We start from the raw sequence: 19437 nt of genomic DNA on the forward strand, positions 1-19437 counted from the left end.
GGACCTTCAGGATGCTTACTTTCATGTGCCAATACATCTCAAGCACAGAAAGTACCTGAGGTTCGCGATTGGCAATTCTCACCATCAGTTTCGAGTTCTGCCATTCGGATGGACCTCCATCCCGAGAGTTTTCACCAAGTTGATGGCGGTAGTGGCAACAAGTGTCAGAAGAGGGGGGGGATTCCCGTCTACCCCTATTTGGATGATCAGGGCACGCTCTCCAGAAAAAGCTCAGGATCATCTATCCAAGACTTGCCACTTCCTTCACAAACTAGGGTTTTCTTTGAATTTAAAAAAGTCAAACATGATACCATCACAGAAGCTCCAGTTTATCGGAGCAGTCTTGGATACTTGTTCGGGCAAAGCCTTGCCTCCCGAATAGAGAGCTCACCAAATTCTGCAGATGGTAATAAAATTCCAGAATGCCTAGTATCTACCGGCCTTGGATTTTCTCTGGTTGCTCGGTCTCTTGGCATCCTGCGTTTTTCTGGTGCCAGAAGCCAGATTGATGATGAGATCCCTTCAATGGGCCCTGAGGACTCAATGGTCTCAATTTTCAGGGGAAATGTCAGATCCTTTACAAGTTCCAACCATGGTAGTACAGGATCTACAATGGCGGGCTTGCAAGGAACATATCCTCAGGTGAGAATCGTTTTGGCAACCATGGCCGTAGAGAACAGTAGTATCGGACTCCTCACTCACGTGGTGGTGAGCTCACACCGAGTTGACAATCAGTAGTCGTTGGTCTCCATCAGAGTCCAAACTACACATCAACCTATTAGAGCTGAGGGCAATCAGACTAGCGCTGAAGGCCTTCCTGCCCTCTGTACGGGGAAAGAATGTGCTGATAATGACAGACAACACAGTGGCCATGTTACTACCTCAACAAGAGAGGAGGAGTAGGGTCGCTACCACTGTGCAGAGAAGCAATGCAGCTCTGGTTCTGGGCAATACAATAAGGGATCTCTGTCTGCCATTCACCTAGCAGGAGAGCAAAACACAGCGGCAGACGCTCTGAGCAGGCAGAGCACAGTCTCCCACGAGTGGGAACTAGCTCAGGAAGTCCTGCAAGAGATCTTCGCCCTTTGGGGAACCCCACAAGGGGATGTGTTTGCGACCACTGTCAACAGGAAGTGCGGACTGTACTGCTGAAGAGAATTTCCCCCGAGAGGAGCTCTAGGAGACTCATTCGTAGTGGAGTGGGAATTTCCTCTTCTGTATGAGTTCCCCCCCCCCCAGTCCCGGTGATCCCTCAGGTAATAAGGAGGTTGAGAGAGTTCAGGAAAGCCATGAACCTAATTGCCCCGGATTGGGCCAGGAGAACGCGGTACCCGGACTTCTGGCCTGGCCATGTCCTCTGCCCTCCAATACGTCTTCTAAAAAGAGAAGATCTTCTCTCGCAAGAGGGAGGTCACATTCTCCATCCAGAGGTCAACATACTCCACCTTCACGCATGGCTTCCTAGAGGTTGAGATACAAGGATTGGGACCTTCCGGGCGACGTTATGGAGATTTTGCTTTCGGCCAGAAGGCCAGCAACTAAATCTCTGTACCGGTGTCGTTGGAACAAGTTCAGTAACTGGTGCAGGGATAAGAATGTGGACCCTTTTCAATGTAATATTCCTACAGTATTATCTTTTCTTTTACATTTGGCTAATCTGAGGCTCCAGGTTAGTACGATAAAAGGATACTTAGCAGCGCTATCTATTTTCAAGTGCTCGTCAGAGGAGGAATTTTACTTTAAGATACCTTTTTAATAACCCAATTTTTAAAAGGTCTAAATGTTTCCTCCAATTCCCTTTCGAGTTCCTGTGTGGGATTTGAACTTGGTACTAAAGTTCCTCACATCTGCTCCATTTGAGCCTGTACATTATTTCCATTAAGGCTTCTTACTCTGAAAACAATACTTCTAATTGCATTGAGATCAGCCCGCAGGCAGAGTGAGTTGCAGGCACTTTCTAGTGGTCCTCTTCACACCATCTTTTATAAAGTTAAAGTTGTCCTTAGGGCCAAACCTTTTTTTTTGCCAAAAATAGTCTGATTTTCACCTGTCACAAAAAATACTACCTACTTTCTACCCTCCTCCTCACACAAGTAAGGAAGAGGAACGACTACATAGAAGGGCTCTTAGCTTTTATATTTCAAGATTGGCAAAAATACATCAGTGTGACCAACTGTTTGTGGGATACACTGACCGTAAATTAGGACTAGCTTTAACCAAACAAACATTATCCAGATGGATAATCTTAGCTTTAACTGAGTGTTATAGATTGGCTGGGAAAGATCCCCCTGATGGGTTGAGGGCTCATTCAACTATGGGCATGGCAACTTCAACAGCACTTCAAAGGGGTGTCCCTGTACAAGGTATTTGTGCAGCAGACACATGGTCATCCATGCACACTTTCATAGAACATTATGCTCTGCACTCAACTACCTCTCAAGGAGGTCTATTTGCTAAATCAATACTTCATTCTGTACATGATTAAAGATGTACTCCCACCTCCGATACTAAACTACTTTGGTAGTCTATCTAAGATGAGGAATACGTGGGAGGATACAATCCATTCGAAGAACAAGTTACTTACCAACTGTAACGTTCTTTCGATTCGATGTTACTCTCACGTATTCCTCATCGACCCTCCCAGCCTACCCTGCAGTACAGTTTGTGCTTTACACTCTAAATTCTTTTAAGGCTTGGGTCAAAAGAGGCACGCCTTTAACTACAATCCATGGACTTTAATACGCGAAAAAACAGAACTGAGGCCAACGGGCACGCTCAAGGCATTTGTACTGTGGTTGACGTCTATGCTCGACGGATGCCGCCGAGGGACATCGCCGCCTCCTCGAGTGGAGCGCCCTCTGGTGGAGAGAAAAAAATTCCAAAGCAGCAAAGCTGCAGGTAAGGATATATCGAAGATGAGTAATACGTGGGAAGAACATCCAATCTAAAGAATGTTAAAGTTGGTAAGTAACTTGTTCTTCTGGACGACTGGCTGATCACAGGGGAAATCCTCCAAATTTGCAAGCAAAATACCCAAAGAACGATTAACCTTCTTTTCGAATTGGGTTTCTCTATCAATGGGGGGGAAAAAGTCAAGCGTTGTACCAAAAAAGACCAAACAGTTCTTAGGAGCTGTCATAAAATTAAAAGGTCTGGTCTTTCCATCAAAGGAAAGAGTATAAAACATACTGCTGCAAATACCTCAGTATCTAGCCGGTCGCCAGATAACCGTATGCAAAGCAATGCTCTTACTCGGAATGATGGCATCATGCATTTACCTAGTCTCACACGCATGATTGCGTATGCGCCCGATGCGGGAGTGGTAGGCGAACAGTGGTTTCAGGCAAGTGGTCAATGGGACGACCTAGTGGTTGTTTCGCCAACACTAGTACAAACTCTGCGCTAGTAGACAAAGGAGAATCTGTTGAAGGGCGAACCCTTCAACAACCCGGTTGTGCAAGTGATCGTTACAACAGATGCATCCCTCTCCGGCTGGGGGCGGGGGGACCCCTTCACCTTCATCTCACAGCGCATGGTATGTGGACTCAAATCACAGCACAAAACCTGCCGGAACTTCTAGCAGTACGTACTCAAAGCGCTTCAGGCCTTCGAAGCACATCTGACAAATCAATCTATACAAACCCTCACAGACAGCACCACTGCAATGTTGTAAATAAACAGGCAGGGTGGGCACACATTCTCCAAATCTGTCCAGACTAGAAGAGAAAATATGGAAATGGGCATTTAAACAGGGAATATTCCTAACTTCCCAACATATTCCAGGGGAACTCAACACTGTAGCAGACTCTCTAAGCGGAGATCCACTACCAGAAGAGCACGAGTGGCAGCTCGAAAGAAATGTTGTAGATCACATTTTTACACAGTGGGGATACCCCTCAATAGACTTGTTCGCAACAAGAGAAAACAAACAATGCCCAGACTTTGCGTCCAGGTTTCCCCAACCCGACTCCAAGGGGTCTGCCCTGTGGATGAGTTGGTCAGGGAAATTTGCCTACTCTTTTCCCCCCAACTCCACTAATGAGCGAAGTGGTGAACAAGATTCACAAGGAACAAATGACATTAATCCTAGTTCCTCCTATGTGGGCTAGACAACCTTGGTATCAACATCTGCGCAAACTGGCGATGTGCGACCTGATCCAACTCTTGTGCCCGTCCAAATTGATCTCCCAGCACTTGGGGGAAAGGGGAGAACAACATTACACCCTCAACCTCACTCTTTGACCTTGGCAGCTTGGCTCCTGTAGCCAGAGTTTGGACATCTAAATCATACGGAAATCCTCAAGGAGGCACGTAAACCAAACACCAGACACTTATTTTGACAAGTGGAGAATATTTGTAATTTGGTGCCAGTCAAAACAAATAAACCAAATAGAATGTACTCCATCACACGTTCTTCATTACATGCTTCACTTATTGGTCTCGGTATCTAACTCAAAGGTTCTCCTAGCGGCTCTATCCGCACACACCACCTCTCAGAGTAAGGTGCCATGGTGGAAAATCCCTGTCATTAAGGCATTCATGAAGGGAGTAAGGAGACTCCACCTTTCTATTTCAAACCCGCAGCCAGGCTGGGACCTCAATGTAGTACTTGCAAAACTCATGGTACCCCCCTTTGAGCCTATGCACAAGTCAAGCTTTAAACACCTCACATATAAAACGGCTTTCTTGGTGGCCATCACATCCATAAGGAGATTTGGTGAACCTCAAGCTTTGTCTTTGCAAAACCCTTTCTTTGTGATCCACAAAGACAAATTGGTATTAAGAACACACCCTAGGTTTTCACCGAAGTTAATTTCCAAGTTCCAGGTCAGTCAGGCCGTTGAACTACCTGCTTTCTTTCAAAACCCAACAAGCTCAGCTGAGAAACTCCATACATTAGATGTAAGGAGGGCGGTCGTCTACTATGTAGACCAGACCGCTAAGTAAAACAGACCAACTGTTTGTCTCCGTAGCTCCAGGCAGAGAAGGAGACCACATTTCCAAAAACGCCATCTCCAGATGGATAGTCAGATGCATACAGCTCTTCTACTCTCGATCAATGAAAACATTGCCTTTTACACCAAGAGCTAACTCCACTAGGGGTACAGGAGCTACTTTGGCTTTTATCACATATGTCCTGCTGCGCTCCATATGTGAAGCAGCTACGTGGAGCTCCGTACATACCTTCACTCAGCACTACTGCATTGACACTCAATTTAAAGCAGATTCTCGGGCGGGACAAGCGGTGCTAAAACATCTATTTGCCGCTGTACATTCTCACAACCCACCACCCTCTCCAAACACTGCTTGCTAATCTATGAATAGCATGTGATCTAAGCAGATTCCACAAGTCTCAGAAGGGGATACATTGCTTACCAGAATCGTATTTCTGGTTGAATTTGCTTAGATTCACACGCGCCCACTCTTCCTCCTCTTGGAGTAGAAGGTGCATAGATGTTTTCTGGGCTTTATCTGTTACATAATATGCTTTACTACACCTGTACTCACGCTACGCTTCATGCAACCTCATGTCAGGAACAAAACAATCTGAGGGGCCTCGATGCGTGAAGCACCATGGATACAGTAGCCGTTACGCTAGGGATAGTATTACTGGCATGCCCTGTCGAAGTCCCTTTTTGAGTTTCGAGAACTGTAATACTCTCCAGCTTCCACTAGATGTCGGCCTATGCATAGCATGCAAATCTAAGCAGATACAAGCATCAGAAATATGATTACGGTGAGTAATGTACCCCATATGCAACTTCTAATGTGTTGCAGAAACAGTTTAAGCTGTTTAATACAATGCACCTAAAAACATTTTGTGCGTTAAAATATGTAGTAACATGAAGATGGATTATTCCACTCGTGTTAAACGCCAGCAGTTCACACAATAAACCTACTACTGCAAACAATTATTTACCACATTTCTGTGACATTTCACTGTTGGGCAAGATTGTATGTAGTAACCCTGTGGGAGACTACACCAGCCTTGACCTCTTGGCAATAGGGAGCCCAACCTTTGGTATAGGTCTGTACTAAACAAGTTGGTAGAGTGACTGAGCAGCCCTCAAACGGGGTCAATGAGCTTTAGAGGTGCAACAGAGATTCAGTGACAAGTATTCGAATAACACTTATACGCAAGGTTTCTTAATAATTATGTATTTAACAGCCAGTTTTAAAATAGCCTTCTTTAGAAAAGGCAATATGCAACAGTAAAATAAACTTAAAAAAATACTCCTTCATTTTCAGTTACGGAAGTAGATACCTTTTTGGGATGTCACACACACACACACACACTTCTACACCCTGAGGTGACTTCAATTGCTAGGACACTGTGGACATTGATATCACTTTTACACTTAATGCAATACTGAGGTTGTGGAAAAAGGAATAGGTCAGGGAAGGAAAAAAAGGTTAACATGTTTCTCCAAACAGGTAATCACTTTAAAATCCCCCAATGAAATATAAGTTAACCCTTTCCCAGCTATATGAGTAACTTATGTACGACTCTTTGAGGGACAGATGAACACAAAGTCAGAGGGTAAGGAGCCCGACAGCCAATGTCAATTGAGCAAAGTCTAGGGAAGCTGAGGCACTTCTTGAAGATAGCACAAAAGTCTTGCACAATGTGAAAGAGTTTGTGGTAAAAACAATCATTGTTGGGCCACCAACCGGGAGGCTTGTGAAGGGCAAAGCTGCAAGCAACTCTGCAAAGGACAGCAAATGCAAGTCTCCAGTGAGAGTAAGCAAGGTACACACGAGAGGTAAGTACCCTTAGTTACACAGTACCTTGAGTCTGAAGAAAGGGGTCCAGCTGGCCTCTGTTCCTGTTGTAGTCCTGCAGATCCTGTTGTTCCTGGGCCTCAGTCATGGGGACAAGAAGGAAGATGTCTGGGGACTCCTGCACTACGGTTTGAAGGTCGGCGGCAGCAATGGACTTACTCCAGATCAGCGACACTTAGCGGTTTCAGCTAATTGCAACAGGCACTCTTGGGGAGAATTCTCAGAAATGTGCTAATTACCTTCTACCTTAGACCCCCATCTCTTTTACTGGACTTCAGTACTTTTAATTTTCATCCTGGAGAGACTGAGACCTTTTTCCCCACTCCAATGTATTTTTATATGACTTGAACCCTGATTTTCTTTTGGTTTTGGAGTCTGACCAACTCCAAACGCATCAACTTTTAAAGTGTCAGAGAGAAATCCTTTGGATTTCTGCAAAGATTTAAATACCTTCTCTTGGATAAACTACTGTTTCCAAGAGTAGTGAAGTGAAATTGACTTTACTTATATTTTCCTCTTTGTAGACCCAGCATCCACTATCTTACATAGAGTGCTGGAGGGGTTACTTAGTATCCCCTTTCTCTACCTTCTCATGTAACATTTTTATGTTACCCTTTCAACAATTAATGGCTGGTGGCAGTGGTTTACTTTTTTCTACCATTGTATTTTTACCGCAGGCTGCCCACGCAGCTGTAGTACTGCACCCATGGGTGCCCATTTTGTCAAAATGACCCTGGTCGTCTTTTTTAGCCATTTCTTGTTGGAAAGGTGGTCCTTGAGATTTACTCTGCATGCCAAACCAGGTTTGGTCCCTTTGTTTTGTCTTTGGTGTGTCTGGAAGGGCAGGAAGTGAGAGAGGTTCCTGAAATTCCCTGTGCTTAGTCTCCTTGGTTACAGGAATGCACCCACAGGTGATTGGCTGGCGGCCTGTCCTTGGACAGCCACCGTGCTGTGAGTGACAGCTAGGCTGCGAATGAATGTAAGAAACTTGTATAAAAGGCGAGGTCTTTTGCAAGGAATGCAGTCGATAACTGGACAAAGGAACAGAAGAAGAAACCGACAAAGCTTGCTGTAACTTCGTGGACCGTTGGTTTGCCCAGTGAAGCCCTGCTGCACTGCTGAAGCTCTGAATTTCTAATAGACTAGAGAAGCCCTGAAAGGATGACTTCTCCCCTTGGGTTGGTGGGACCAATCAGCCCCAAGAAGAACTCGCCTGGAACCCCTCTCTTCTGGCTGTACTTCATTGCTGCTGCAGGAACAGAGTGCCAGGGGACAGGAACACCAGAATCGAGTGCATCGCCTTTAAGGCGAACCCGAGCTGCAGAAAAATCCTCCGGACTCCCCTGAGCCACCTCAACAGAGTGCTGGACCCAAGAAGCATGGAAAGTCCACAAGGTGTCCAAGAACAACAGTGCTGCTATTTGCGAGTAGCTGGAACTGCAAACTGCTGCTGATCTGAATTGTACCCATTGCTGCCGCTGACCTTCGAATCGTGGTGCAGGGGTCCCCAGACATGCTTCCTCTTGTCCCCACGACTGAGGCCCAGGAACAGGACCTGCAGTTCTACAACAGGATGAGAAGCCAGCTGGAACCTTTTCTTCAGACTCAAGGTACTGTGTACTATGGGGTACTTCCTCTTGTTGTGTGTTGCTTGCTTTCACTGGAGACTTGCATTTGCCGCCCTTTGCAGAGTTGCTTGCAGCTTTGCCCTTCACAAGCCTCCCAGCTTGTGGCCCAACAGTGATTTTTTTTTTTTTTTTTACAACAAAACTCCCAAGATTGTGCAAGACTTTTGTGTAATCTCCAAGAAGTACCTCCGTTCCCCTAGACTTTGCTCAACTGACATTGGCTGTCCTGGCTCCCTGAAGACTCTTCTTACCCTCTGGCTTTGTGTTTAACTGTCCTTCCAAAAAGTCATACATACCTTACTTGTATAGCTGGGAAAGGATTAACCTACATGGAATTGGGGGATTATAAAGTGCTAGCCTGTTTGAGAAACTGATTAACCATTTTTCTTTCGCTAACCTTTGCCTTTTTGCCACAACTTGAGTATTACCATTTAAGTGTGAAAAGTGATATAATAATGTCCACAGTGTCCTAACTATTGAAGTCACCTCGGTGTAGGAATACCTGTGTGCCATCTCAAAAGGATATCTATCTACTTTATTGAACTGAAGGCAGTGTTGTTTTGAAGTGTTGCATATTGCTCCCTTCTAAAGAAGGCTTATTTTAAAACTGACTGTTAAATTAATAAATATTTTAATCAAGAAACCTTGAGTATTCGTGTTATTTGGATACTTGTCAGTGTGAAACTGTTACAACCCTACAGCTCACATTGACCCCTAGTGAGATGGGCCTGGCTGCTCAGTCACTCTATCAACTTGTGGAGTTAAATGTTAAAGGTATTTGTACCGCGCACCGTCACCAACGAAATTGGTCCCCAGGCGCTCTCGCGGATCTGTAAACGATAAGGGGGGGGTGGTAGTTCAGGCCTACACCAAAGGTTGGGTTACCTATTGCCAAGAGGACAAGTCTGGCGTAGTCTCCCACAGGGTTACTACATAGAATATTGCCTAACAAGCACCACAGTGGTTCTTGGACACCTTGTGGGCTCCCCTTCCTTCTGGGGTCCAGCACTCTGTTGAGGTGGCTCAGGCTTGGGTAGTCCTCCTTCGAGGGAGTCCTTAGCATCTTCCTGGAGCTTGGGGTCCGGCTTAAAGACGATGCACTCGTTCTTGGTGTTCCTGTCCCCTGGCACTTGGTTCCAGCCGCAGCAAAGAAGTACAGCCAGCAGGGAGAGGGGTTCCAGTCAAGTTTGTCTTGGGGGTCAGTTCGTCCCACCAACCCAAGGGAAGAAGTCCTTTCCGGGCTTCTCTAGTCGATTCGAAATTTGGAGCTTCAGCACTGCAGCAGGGCTTCACCGGGCAAACTAACGTTCCAAGAGGTTGCAGCAAGCTTCTCTTCCAGTTTCTTCTTTGGTTCCTTCGTCCAGTGGTAGACTCTGCCTCCCTTGCAAAAGACCTTGCCTTTTATGCAAGTTTCTCCCATTCATTTGCAGCCTAGCTGTCGCTCACAGAACCAGGGTGGCTGTCCTCCAAGGCCAGCCAGCCATTCACCTTTGGGTGCATTCCTGTAACCAAGGAGACTAAGTTTTGGGAACCTCCTCGCTTCCTGCCCTGCCAGACACGCTGGAGGCAGAGGTGGGCTTCACCAGTGAATCCCACCGAAGACAAATCGAACAAAGAGAGCAAACATGGTTGGGCGCGCAGAGTAAATCTCAAGAAGGACCTTACAAACAAGAAAGGGCGAAAAAACACTACGTCCATTTTGACAAAATGGGCACCAGTGGGTGCAATACTACAGCTGAGGATTCAGCCTGCGGTACAAACGTACAATGGTAGGAAAATTAAACCACTGCCACCAGCTATTAATCATAGTAAGGCTAATATCAAAAATGTTACATGAGGTGGTAGACAAAGGGAATACTAAGTAACCCCCAGAACTCCACATAGGAGGGTGTGTGCTGGGTCTACGAAGAGAAAAAGGTAGTCATTTTCACTTGACTACTCTTGTAAACAGTAGTCTATCCAAGAGAAGGTATTTAAACCTTGGAGAAATCCAAAGGACTTCTCGGAGACACTGCACTGAAGGTCAAAAGATGATGCCTAAAACCAAAAGAAACACAGGGTTCACATCAGAGAACAATACTTGAGAGAGTGAGAAAAAGGTTTCACTCCAAGGTGAAATTAAAAGTCCTAAAGTCCAGCAAAAGAGCTGTGGGTCTCTAAGGTAGAAGGGAATTAGCACAAAGATAAGAATTCTTCTTTACAGTCACAAAGCAATTTTACAGGAAAGAAGTGATGTCACAGGTAGCCTGTAATGGAGAAATGTGTACAGGCTTTTTATGGGTATTGAATGGAGCCCTGTATTATAGTTGCGCACTTTTTTTTAACCTTTCATCAACATGCTATGAAAAGGTGATTATGATCTTTCTCCAGAGTCAGTTGTTTTCAAATGCTTGCACGCCTAATTTTGACGTTCAGTGCTCGATCACCTGCTAGCCTACTGACTGGAGCAGGAGGTAGGTCCTGCAGTATGCCCATTGTAACAGGAGCTTAGCTGGATGCATGTAGCCTGCCATAAGCAACCTCCCCCCCCCCCTACCACCGCAACCTATAAAATTGAATCTTTTCTTTTTTTGTTTTTTGGATGATGCCATTGAATTAAATTTAGCTAGTTGTAAGGGCACTGATCAGTCCATGAAGATTAACTGCACTGAAATATGCTGGGGCTGCAAAGTTTGGTGTTCGGGTTGGGCAGGAGCATGCTATGAAAGAGTTGTGTACTTTCCCTACAATTACTAGTTTTGTAAAATGAAAATATTGTTACATCAGCCTGTTCTCAATATTCACCTGTCTCCACAGCACCAGTCTCCTAATTGCTAATCGCATACCCCATGTTGGTTCTTTGCCTGCTCCTTAATCCAGTTTGATAGCTGCATTGTAATATCATGCATCTAACTTGAGAGCGGTAATGGTCCCCTTTTTTCGGGCTGAACTATCCTGAAGCCTGTGATCCAAACCTATTTTTTAAAATGTCTACATACAATTTGGGAATTGAGGTTTGTGACAGAAGGTAAACTAAATGGGGAGGCAAGGTCCACATGTTTTACAGTGCTTTCCCTTGAATTGTATGCGTTTAGCTTGCCTTTAGAGGTCTCGGATGTTCGTTTTGAATTCTGTTCAGATAGAAAACACTTTTGTTGGATTGTTTTACATTTTTCTGTTCTTTGTGATGCACATCTTTCTCCTTTTCATACAGGGACAGACTCCTGAAGTAAGATTTCAACCGCAGCTGGACCAGCTGAGCGCCATGGGATTCATCAACCGAGAAGCAAACCTTCAGGCACTCATAGCTACTGGTGGAGATATCAATGCCGCTATTGAGAGACTGCTGGGCTCCCAGCCCTCCTAAACTGTTGCTTAACTGAGACGTGCTTAACCGAGACGTGCACAGGAATCTACCAGGAAGAGAATTTCTGTCATGCTCAACACAATATGACTGCTGCCCACTATGTATAAAAACTGGCTTAATCCCCAACATTCCTCTTAAATTAAGATTTCATGTTGAAACGCTCTGCAGTTTACTTCGTTTGGATCCGGACACCCAGCGATTGGCCAAGCAGTTCGATCACAGATGCGTAATTTCTTACCCTCCCTGCCTTTGCCTCCGCTCAACTCCAGGAGTCGACTTCAAAACTGGCGTAGATACCATAGCTCTTCATACACCAGTTGTCTTTTGAGTAGTTTGATTTTAACTGTATAAATGATCAACAGCCGTTTTTTTTTGTTTTGCCAAATGGTTTAAGTATCACTGGTTTTGCTCAAACATAAACAAATCCTTGGAATTACTGTGCCTAATGGATGTGTTGGAACGGACAGGATTGCTCTGTGAGTAGGATGATAGTCACTTAAATTGAACTTTTTAGTCTATTAAGTGGCACTAAAAGTACCACACAGTTAAGTTAATGACTGGTTGTTTTTGTGTGGGCTTATTCTCACTTTATACAGTGTGCATATTTGGGTTCAGTGGTCATTTTGTCAACTTAGTTGACTACGTTTGCAAACATAGAACATCTTTAGAATCTGGGTCATCCAGTCAACATAGTTCCATTCTTTTGTAAATGAAAGACGCTTAAGTTAATTGTTAAGCCACCCATTCAAATTATATACAATGTTACATTAAATCAGTAACGCAAAACAATCACTGAGTAAATGGATAGTTTTGAAGTCCAAAACGGAATAAGGCAGAAGTAGATTGCTGCAGGTGTGGTTGTAGTGATCAGTGCCATGTGCCTTAAGGAAACCTCTAGTGACACATTCCTGGTACCAGAGTCCATGGGAAAGGTAAGAGGGAAGCCTTGACAAATGGTTACTTAAGGGAAGGGGACTGGTAGTGTGTGGTCATGCCTCTGACTTCTTCCCGGGGACCATCCGGCAGCAGTTGTCAGCCTTCGTGTTGTAAGGTTTTTCCGTTTATTTTCCTTCCTTTGCCATCATGCAACTGCCTTTGCTGACCACGTTGCGGGCTGTCCCTTTCTGCTCTACGTTAGCGCTCCTTTGTAGGGTCTTCAATAATATTCACCAACACACAATTCTGCGTCTGAATTTTGAGCACTTTGTTTTAAATAGTATTTGATTTCCAAATTGGAAACTGCTGGATTATCAGAAGAGGTGCCAGTCATCTGGTGTAATGAAATTCTACTGTCCACAGGTGTGTCCCTGCTGGAGATTTTACACAAACTTGTGAATGACAGTTTTAACATAAAGCCAAACCCTCCCCTGACTTCTTCATTCTGTCCTGCTGCAGGGCTGGGGTAAGAACCGTAATAATCCTGGTCGTCTCCGCCACAAACGTTTGTCATGTGGATCTGGAGAAGTGAAATTGTCAGCCTTTAGACACTGGGGTCAAAGGTTTTTTATCTTTGGCCAGCCAATGTAAATTTCTCTGATAAGTTGAGTGCTGAGCCCCGAAGCCCTTTGTAGGCCTCTATTGTGTGTTTTACTTAATTAGAGCGACCCTCCCCCCCTCCCCAGGCCCGTTTGCACACCACTTGCCTCTGTCCCTCTGCCTGCTTCCCCTTCCGTGTTTCCATCCCACTTCCCGCCTCCCTGCCCTCCCACCGTCCCTGATTGGTGCTCCATCTAGGTCTTAACTGACATTCCCTAGGCAGCCCTCTGCCCGGAAGCCCTTGTGGCTAAGGGCCCCAAGGCAAAGGGTGGCTCCTACAAGAGGCGGCTCCACATCGTGTCTGCAGGTGTCAGCGAGGGACGCCATCGGCCAGCTGTCAACCAGCAGCAACTTGTACGGTAGGAGGGACCAGGGTGGGAAGTCCAGCAACTACTCTACCCTGGAAGGCCAGACACTTAGTAAACATACCTACACCTGTACAATACTGTGATTCCAATTATCTTCCACCTTCTCCCACTATACAGGATTCTCAAATCTAGCTGTTTAGTCTTGTACTAATTTTACATTGTTAGGTGTAGGCCTCTCTCCCACTATACAGAATTTTCAAGTCTAGCTGTGTTTAGTTGTGTACTCAAATTCTGTTTAGACTAACTTGACACACATCTAGAGGGGACCACACCGTGATAGTATTGTAGAAACCCGCCACCAATACTTCGCAGAACAATGTAGATAGTGACCTGAACTGAGTCCTAGACCACCCGACAACCGTACACACAGTACACCCCAAACCCTCCCCGGACAGTGCACCTGTAGGATACACACCCAACCCACCAAAGGAAGAACAGTGTTATGATGCCTATCCCCGGGGACCCAGACCACGTCCAGCAACCCCGGAAGCAGGCATCAAGTTATCCTAAGCAAGCCCAACAACCCCTGCTAGGGGCTATTTGGGTCCAGTCCTGGCGCCTATGGCGCCAGGCTCATATGGAGAGTCAGTCCTGGCGCCATAGGCGCAAGGCTCATAGATTAAAACTTACCTGATGCAGACCATGCTGCAAACTTACCTGATGCAGACCATGCTGCAAATTTACCTGATGCAGACCATGCTGCAAGAGCTCCAAGCCAAAAGAGGCTTGGAAGGGACTACTTTACTTAGGGACTATTTTTTACTCTGACGGGGCTGGGGAGGAATACTTACCTGGGACTACTTTGGAGGCTATTTAAACCACGCCCGAAGAGCAGCACACTCTTCGCGTTATTCTGCATCCAGCAGCGTAATACTCACCGTGCCTGCAAGTCTGCATCCAGCCTTCTGCCACGCCCGCCTCGAGTTTGGAGCTCCTAGAAAAAGGGAGAAAGAAGGAGAAAAGGTTAGAACAAGAGCAATACCTTTAATCCTTACCTGAATTCCCGATCCATCGCGCTTTTGAGCTGGAAGAAAGAAGTTATTTTATGCGCGTCGCCTCGCCTGCTGCAGCGCTGTGCTGAACTCACCGAGCTTCACAGCATCTTCACATTCCACCACATCCTCCTGCATGTTCCCGCCGCACTCCGGCACCTAAGGAGAAGACAAGAACATCAAGGTGAGCCAAGGGAATACACAGAGGAATATTATTTAACCCCCTCCCCCCCCATAGACGTATCTGATTTTACCACTGGGGGTACTATTCCTCTTCACGGGTCGGCGCAGCTTCCACTGCATCTTCGCCGAACCCCGGCCTCTAAGGGGAAACAAAAGGACTGCAAGGTGAAACAAAGGGACTAACAAGGGGAGCCCTCCTCACCACAATAGACTTACATGATTTTACCTCCGGATGTAACGCTCACCTGATTCCCGTAGAGGCGCCGGTCTTGACTGGGCGTATACCGTATCTTCAAAGGTGATGTGTAACACACGGCTGGCTCTTTGGGCTGGACCTCTGTGCACTGTATGTTTGACTCGAAGGGTAAGATGTCTGCAGATAGAAAATATGGGATTAATGAACTGGGTTATTGAATGTCTCTCTTCTTCCCTTTCTCTTCTCCTGTAGAACCCCGAAGGTTAACGCTCTCACCTTAGGTAAGTGAACGCCGTGCTCTCCATCTGCCTCGGGGCAGGGTGCTGTAACCAGTTTCTTCACTGGATAAGGGGAGCAGGCCTCTTGACTTCAGAGGACTGCTGTCCGTCGTTTACTGCACGAACAGTAAGTTTCGAGTAATTCTAATGTCTTTAAAGTCTTTAGTAATGATGTCTCTTGTTTTGCAAGGTTCCGGCGATGGTGGATGACGGGCTGAAGTGAGTTGAAGATGGAGCCCATGTGATGAATAGAAGCGCCTGGAAGCACGTAAGTAAGCGCTTGTTGCCTGCTTCACGATGCGCTCTAACTGTCTTTTTATTTTGCAGGTACAAGTTCGGAGCGGCTGCAGGGTGCCGGAATACCCACTGGGTTAGATGTGGAAAGGAGTAATGGCACGTGAGTATTAAAGTTCCCCAATGTCTTTAAACTCACCTTGTTTTGTCTATCCGATGCGGGATGCAGCGCCGAAGGCCTCCGGAGCATGCGAAGAGTTGGTAAGCTTTTGTCTTTCAGATGCCGGAATGCAGTGTGAAGACCTCCGGAGCGCACGAAGAGTAGGTAAGCCTTTGTCTTTCAGAATGCAGCGCGAGGCGTTGTTGACAGCCGATGGCCCAGGTAAGTGAAGAGCTGTCACTGAAGACCGTAATGCTAACCTGTTCTTTCTTGTCTTTATAGGTGTTGCTGAAGACTGGATTCAGGATGGTAAGCCTTTTTCCTTAGGCCCAGGATCAGATGCAGAAGACACGATGAGCGTTCTGCTGCAGAGGATGCAGAATAACGCAAAGCAAGATTCATCCATCGGGTGTGGTTTAAATAGCCTCCTGTAGTGCTTAGGTGTCTCCTTCCACAGCCACGCCTAGGTAAGAAAAGAGTTCCTGCTTTCCAGAAGAGTTCCAGTGGTCTGAACCTAGGGAGTGGCTCCTGCCCCACCCAACAGGAAAAGTAGTTCCAAACAGAAGAGGATCAGAGGCTCAACTGGCAGGCAAGTAAGCAGCATGGTCTGCTGCAGGTAAGTCCACCCAAGCATTATGAGCCCGGCGCTTCCAGCGCTGGGACTGGGCATATTTATGAGCCTGGTGCCACTGGCGCCAGGACTGGGTCCAAAAGGTCCCAATTGGGACTGGTTGGCACTCGGAACCTGGGTTATGAATCTGCTTCCAAGGGAGTTGGGAAAACCCTGACCTTTTGGAAGCAGAGATCATGACAGTACCCCCCTCAAGGCCCCTCCCAAACCGGGCTTCTCCGGGGGTTTTGGCTTGTCAGGAAATGTTTGGTGAAATCTTTTGATTAGGCGAGGAGCGTGGACATATTCAGCAGGTTCCCAGGATCTCTCTTGGGGGCCGTAGCCTTTCCAGTCATTTAGGTAAAATAGTTTAGATTTGGAGATCTTGGAGTCCAGAATGCTTTTGACTTCAAACTCGAGTTCCCCATCAACTAAGATAGGTTTTGGAGATTTAGTTAGTCGGGTTTGAGGTTGCACGGGTTTTAATAGAGAGATGTGGAAGACCGGATGTATCTTTATGTGCGGGGGCAAGTCCAACTTGACCGCTACTGGGTTTACTATGGTAGTGATGGAATAGGGACCAAGGTATCTTGGGTTGAATGTGCGTGGCCTTTTTAGAGGTAGATATTTGGTGGATAACCAGACTTGATCCCCCTACTCGATATTGAGGGGCTTCCTTCCGATGTTGATCTGCTCCTTTCTTGTATTGTTCTTTAGCCCTTTGAAGGTGAGAAACAGCTTCCTTAAAGGCTTGGGTGATTGTAGAATGCAGGTAGTCTACTGCTGGTGTTTCAAGATCTTGGAGGGGATCCAACTCCGAAGTTCGGGGGTGACTGCCGTACAAAAGAAAAAACGGGGTTTTCCTAGTTCCCGAATGGACAGAGTTATTGTAGGCATATTCGGCTATCCAAAGGATGTCTTTCCAAGTTTTTTCAGTTTGTTGCAGCATGCAGCGTAAATACTGTTCCAGAGTTTGATTGGTCCTCTCGGTTTGTCCGTCGGTCTGAGGGTGGTGGCTGGTCGATAGTCTCACATCAATTTGAGCCGACCGACAGCAACTTCGCCAAAAATGAGAAATAAATTGACTACCTCGATCCGAAATTAGAACCGAAGGAAAACCGTGCAGTCGGACAATGTTTTCGAGAAATTCTCGGGCCAGAGTTGCTGCTGTTGGCAAGCCTTTGAGCGGAATGAAATGCGCCATCTTGGAGAATAAGTCCACGATTACTAGAATCGTATTGTATCTGGAGCATGGAGGTAGATCGGTGATGAAGTCCATAGAAAGCGTATGCCAAGGGCGAGGTGGGATGTCAATAGGGCGTAAGAGGCCTGCTGGTCTTTCTTGACTCTTGTTTTGGGCGCATACTCCACAGGACATTATAAAGTCTCTGATAACTTTTTTCCAAGACGGCCACCAGAAGTAGCGCTTGATCTTTTCTGAGGTCTTGGCTATACCGGGATGTCCTTCCATTAAAGAATCGTGATAACAAGAGATCACTTCTTTCTGTAAATCTGTGCTGGGTAGGTATAATCGTTCTTGGAAATACAATAAGTTGTCCTTTACTGCAAAGTCATTTCCTTGCAGATGCCAATTCTGTATGTCTGCTGGAGTTACAAGTTGCCTGGCTTTATCCTTAACTTCCTCTATGGATTGTGTGGTGATTACACCCAGAATTCTTTGTTCGGGAATGATTGGTACAGGTTTAGGGTTGATCAAGTGTTCTTCCACTCCCATCTGAGAAAGGGCATCAGCTTTACCGTTCTTTGTACCAGGTCGATAGGTAATTATGAAGTCAAACTCGGCAAAGAATAATGCCCAACGGAGTTGTCTAGAGGATTGGGCTTTTGCGGTTTTCAAATATTGCAGGTTTCAGTGATCCGTAATCGCAGTAACGGTGTGTCGGGCCCCCAGCAGATAATGCCGCCAAGCCTTAAAGGCAGACTTGATAGCCAGAAGTTCCTTGTCAGTAATCGTGTAATTGATTTCAGGAGGCGAGAATTTGCGGGACCAAAATGCCACGGGATGCAACTGATTGGTTACCGGGTCCTTTTGTGATAGAACTGCCCCCATGGCAAGGCTTGAAGCATCAGTTTCCACGATGTAGGGGAGTTCGGGGCGAGGGTGTTTTAAGATTGGTGCAGAGATAAATTTAGTCTTCAAATCCTGGAAAGCTTGTTCCGCCTCGGTAGACCATTCAAAACGTTTGTTTTTCTTTAACAAGGCAGTGATGGGCTGGACTATTCGAGAGAATTCTGGGATAAACCTGCGGTAAAAGTTAGCGAAGCCTAACATGCTTTGCACACCTTTTACGGAGGATGGTGATGGCCATTTGAGAACTGCATCGACCTTCTTTGAATCCATACGCACTCCGCCAGGTGATATGAATCCCAAGAATTCAACTTCAGTCACGTTGAAAACACATTTTTCCAATTTAGCGAAAAGTTTGTGTTGACGCAATCTTTCGAGGACCATTTTCACGTGTTTCCGATGTTCAGATTCCGATGAAGAATAAACGAGGATGTCGTCAATGTAAACAACACACACATCTATGAGCTCTCTGAGGACATCGTTCATAAAATATTGAAAGGCGGCCGGGGCATTGCAAAGTCCGAAGGGCATGACCTGATATTCAAATAGCCCATACTTGGTGCGGAAGGCCGTCTTCCATTCATCGCCCTCTTTTACTCGTACCAAGTGGTAAGCTCCTCTAAGATCCAGCTTTGTATATATGCATGCTTTTCTGACTTGGTCCAGGAGTTCAGGGATCAAAGGTAACGGATATCTATTCTTAACGGTGATCTGGTTCAGGGAGCGATAATCTATACAAGTTCTAAGGTCTCCTTCCTTTTTTGGAACGAAGAACAAAGCTGAAGAAGCAGGGGACTTGGAAGGACGAATAAACCCATTTGCCAGGTATTGATCCAGGTATTGTCGAAGGTGAAGGTTCTCAGGCTCGGTGAGGGCATAAATTCTACTACAAGGAGGAGTAGATCCAGGTATCAGGTCGATCTGGCAGTCATAAGACCTAAGAGGAGGTAGAGAGTTAGCCTGATCCTTCCGGAAAACATATTGGTATTCTAGGTATTCGGGAGGTAACTGGGGAGTCTCTGAAGAAATTGCTG

General features: G+C 46.0%; 1 protein-coding gene across 4 annotated transcripts in view; it reads left to right on the plus strand.

Moving 5' to 3' along the window:
- Positions 1-12190, plus strand: part of UBQLN4 (ubiquilin 4) — a 404884-nt gene extending 392694 nt beyond the window's left edge. For all 4 annotated transcript variants that reach the window (XM_069607136.1, XM_069607138.1, XM_069607139.1 and 1 more), the window contains one exon: positions 11605-12190. In XM_069607136.1, coding sequence (XP_069463237.1) covers positions 11605-11757 — 153 coding nt within the window. In that variant the 3' untranslated portion in view covers positions 11758-12190. The remainder of the gene's footprint in view (positions 1-11604) is intronic.
- Positions 12191-19437: the final 7247 nt, after the last annotated feature.

This window comes from Ambystoma mexicanum, chromosome 1p (assembly GCF_040938575.1).
Source record: "Ambystoma mexicanum isolate Mex_15411 chromosome 1p, UKY_AmexF1_1, whole genome shotgun sequence".
Classification (NCBI taxonomy): Eukaryota; Metazoa; Chordata; class Amphibia; order Caudata; family Ambystomatidae; genus Ambystoma; species Ambystoma mexicanum.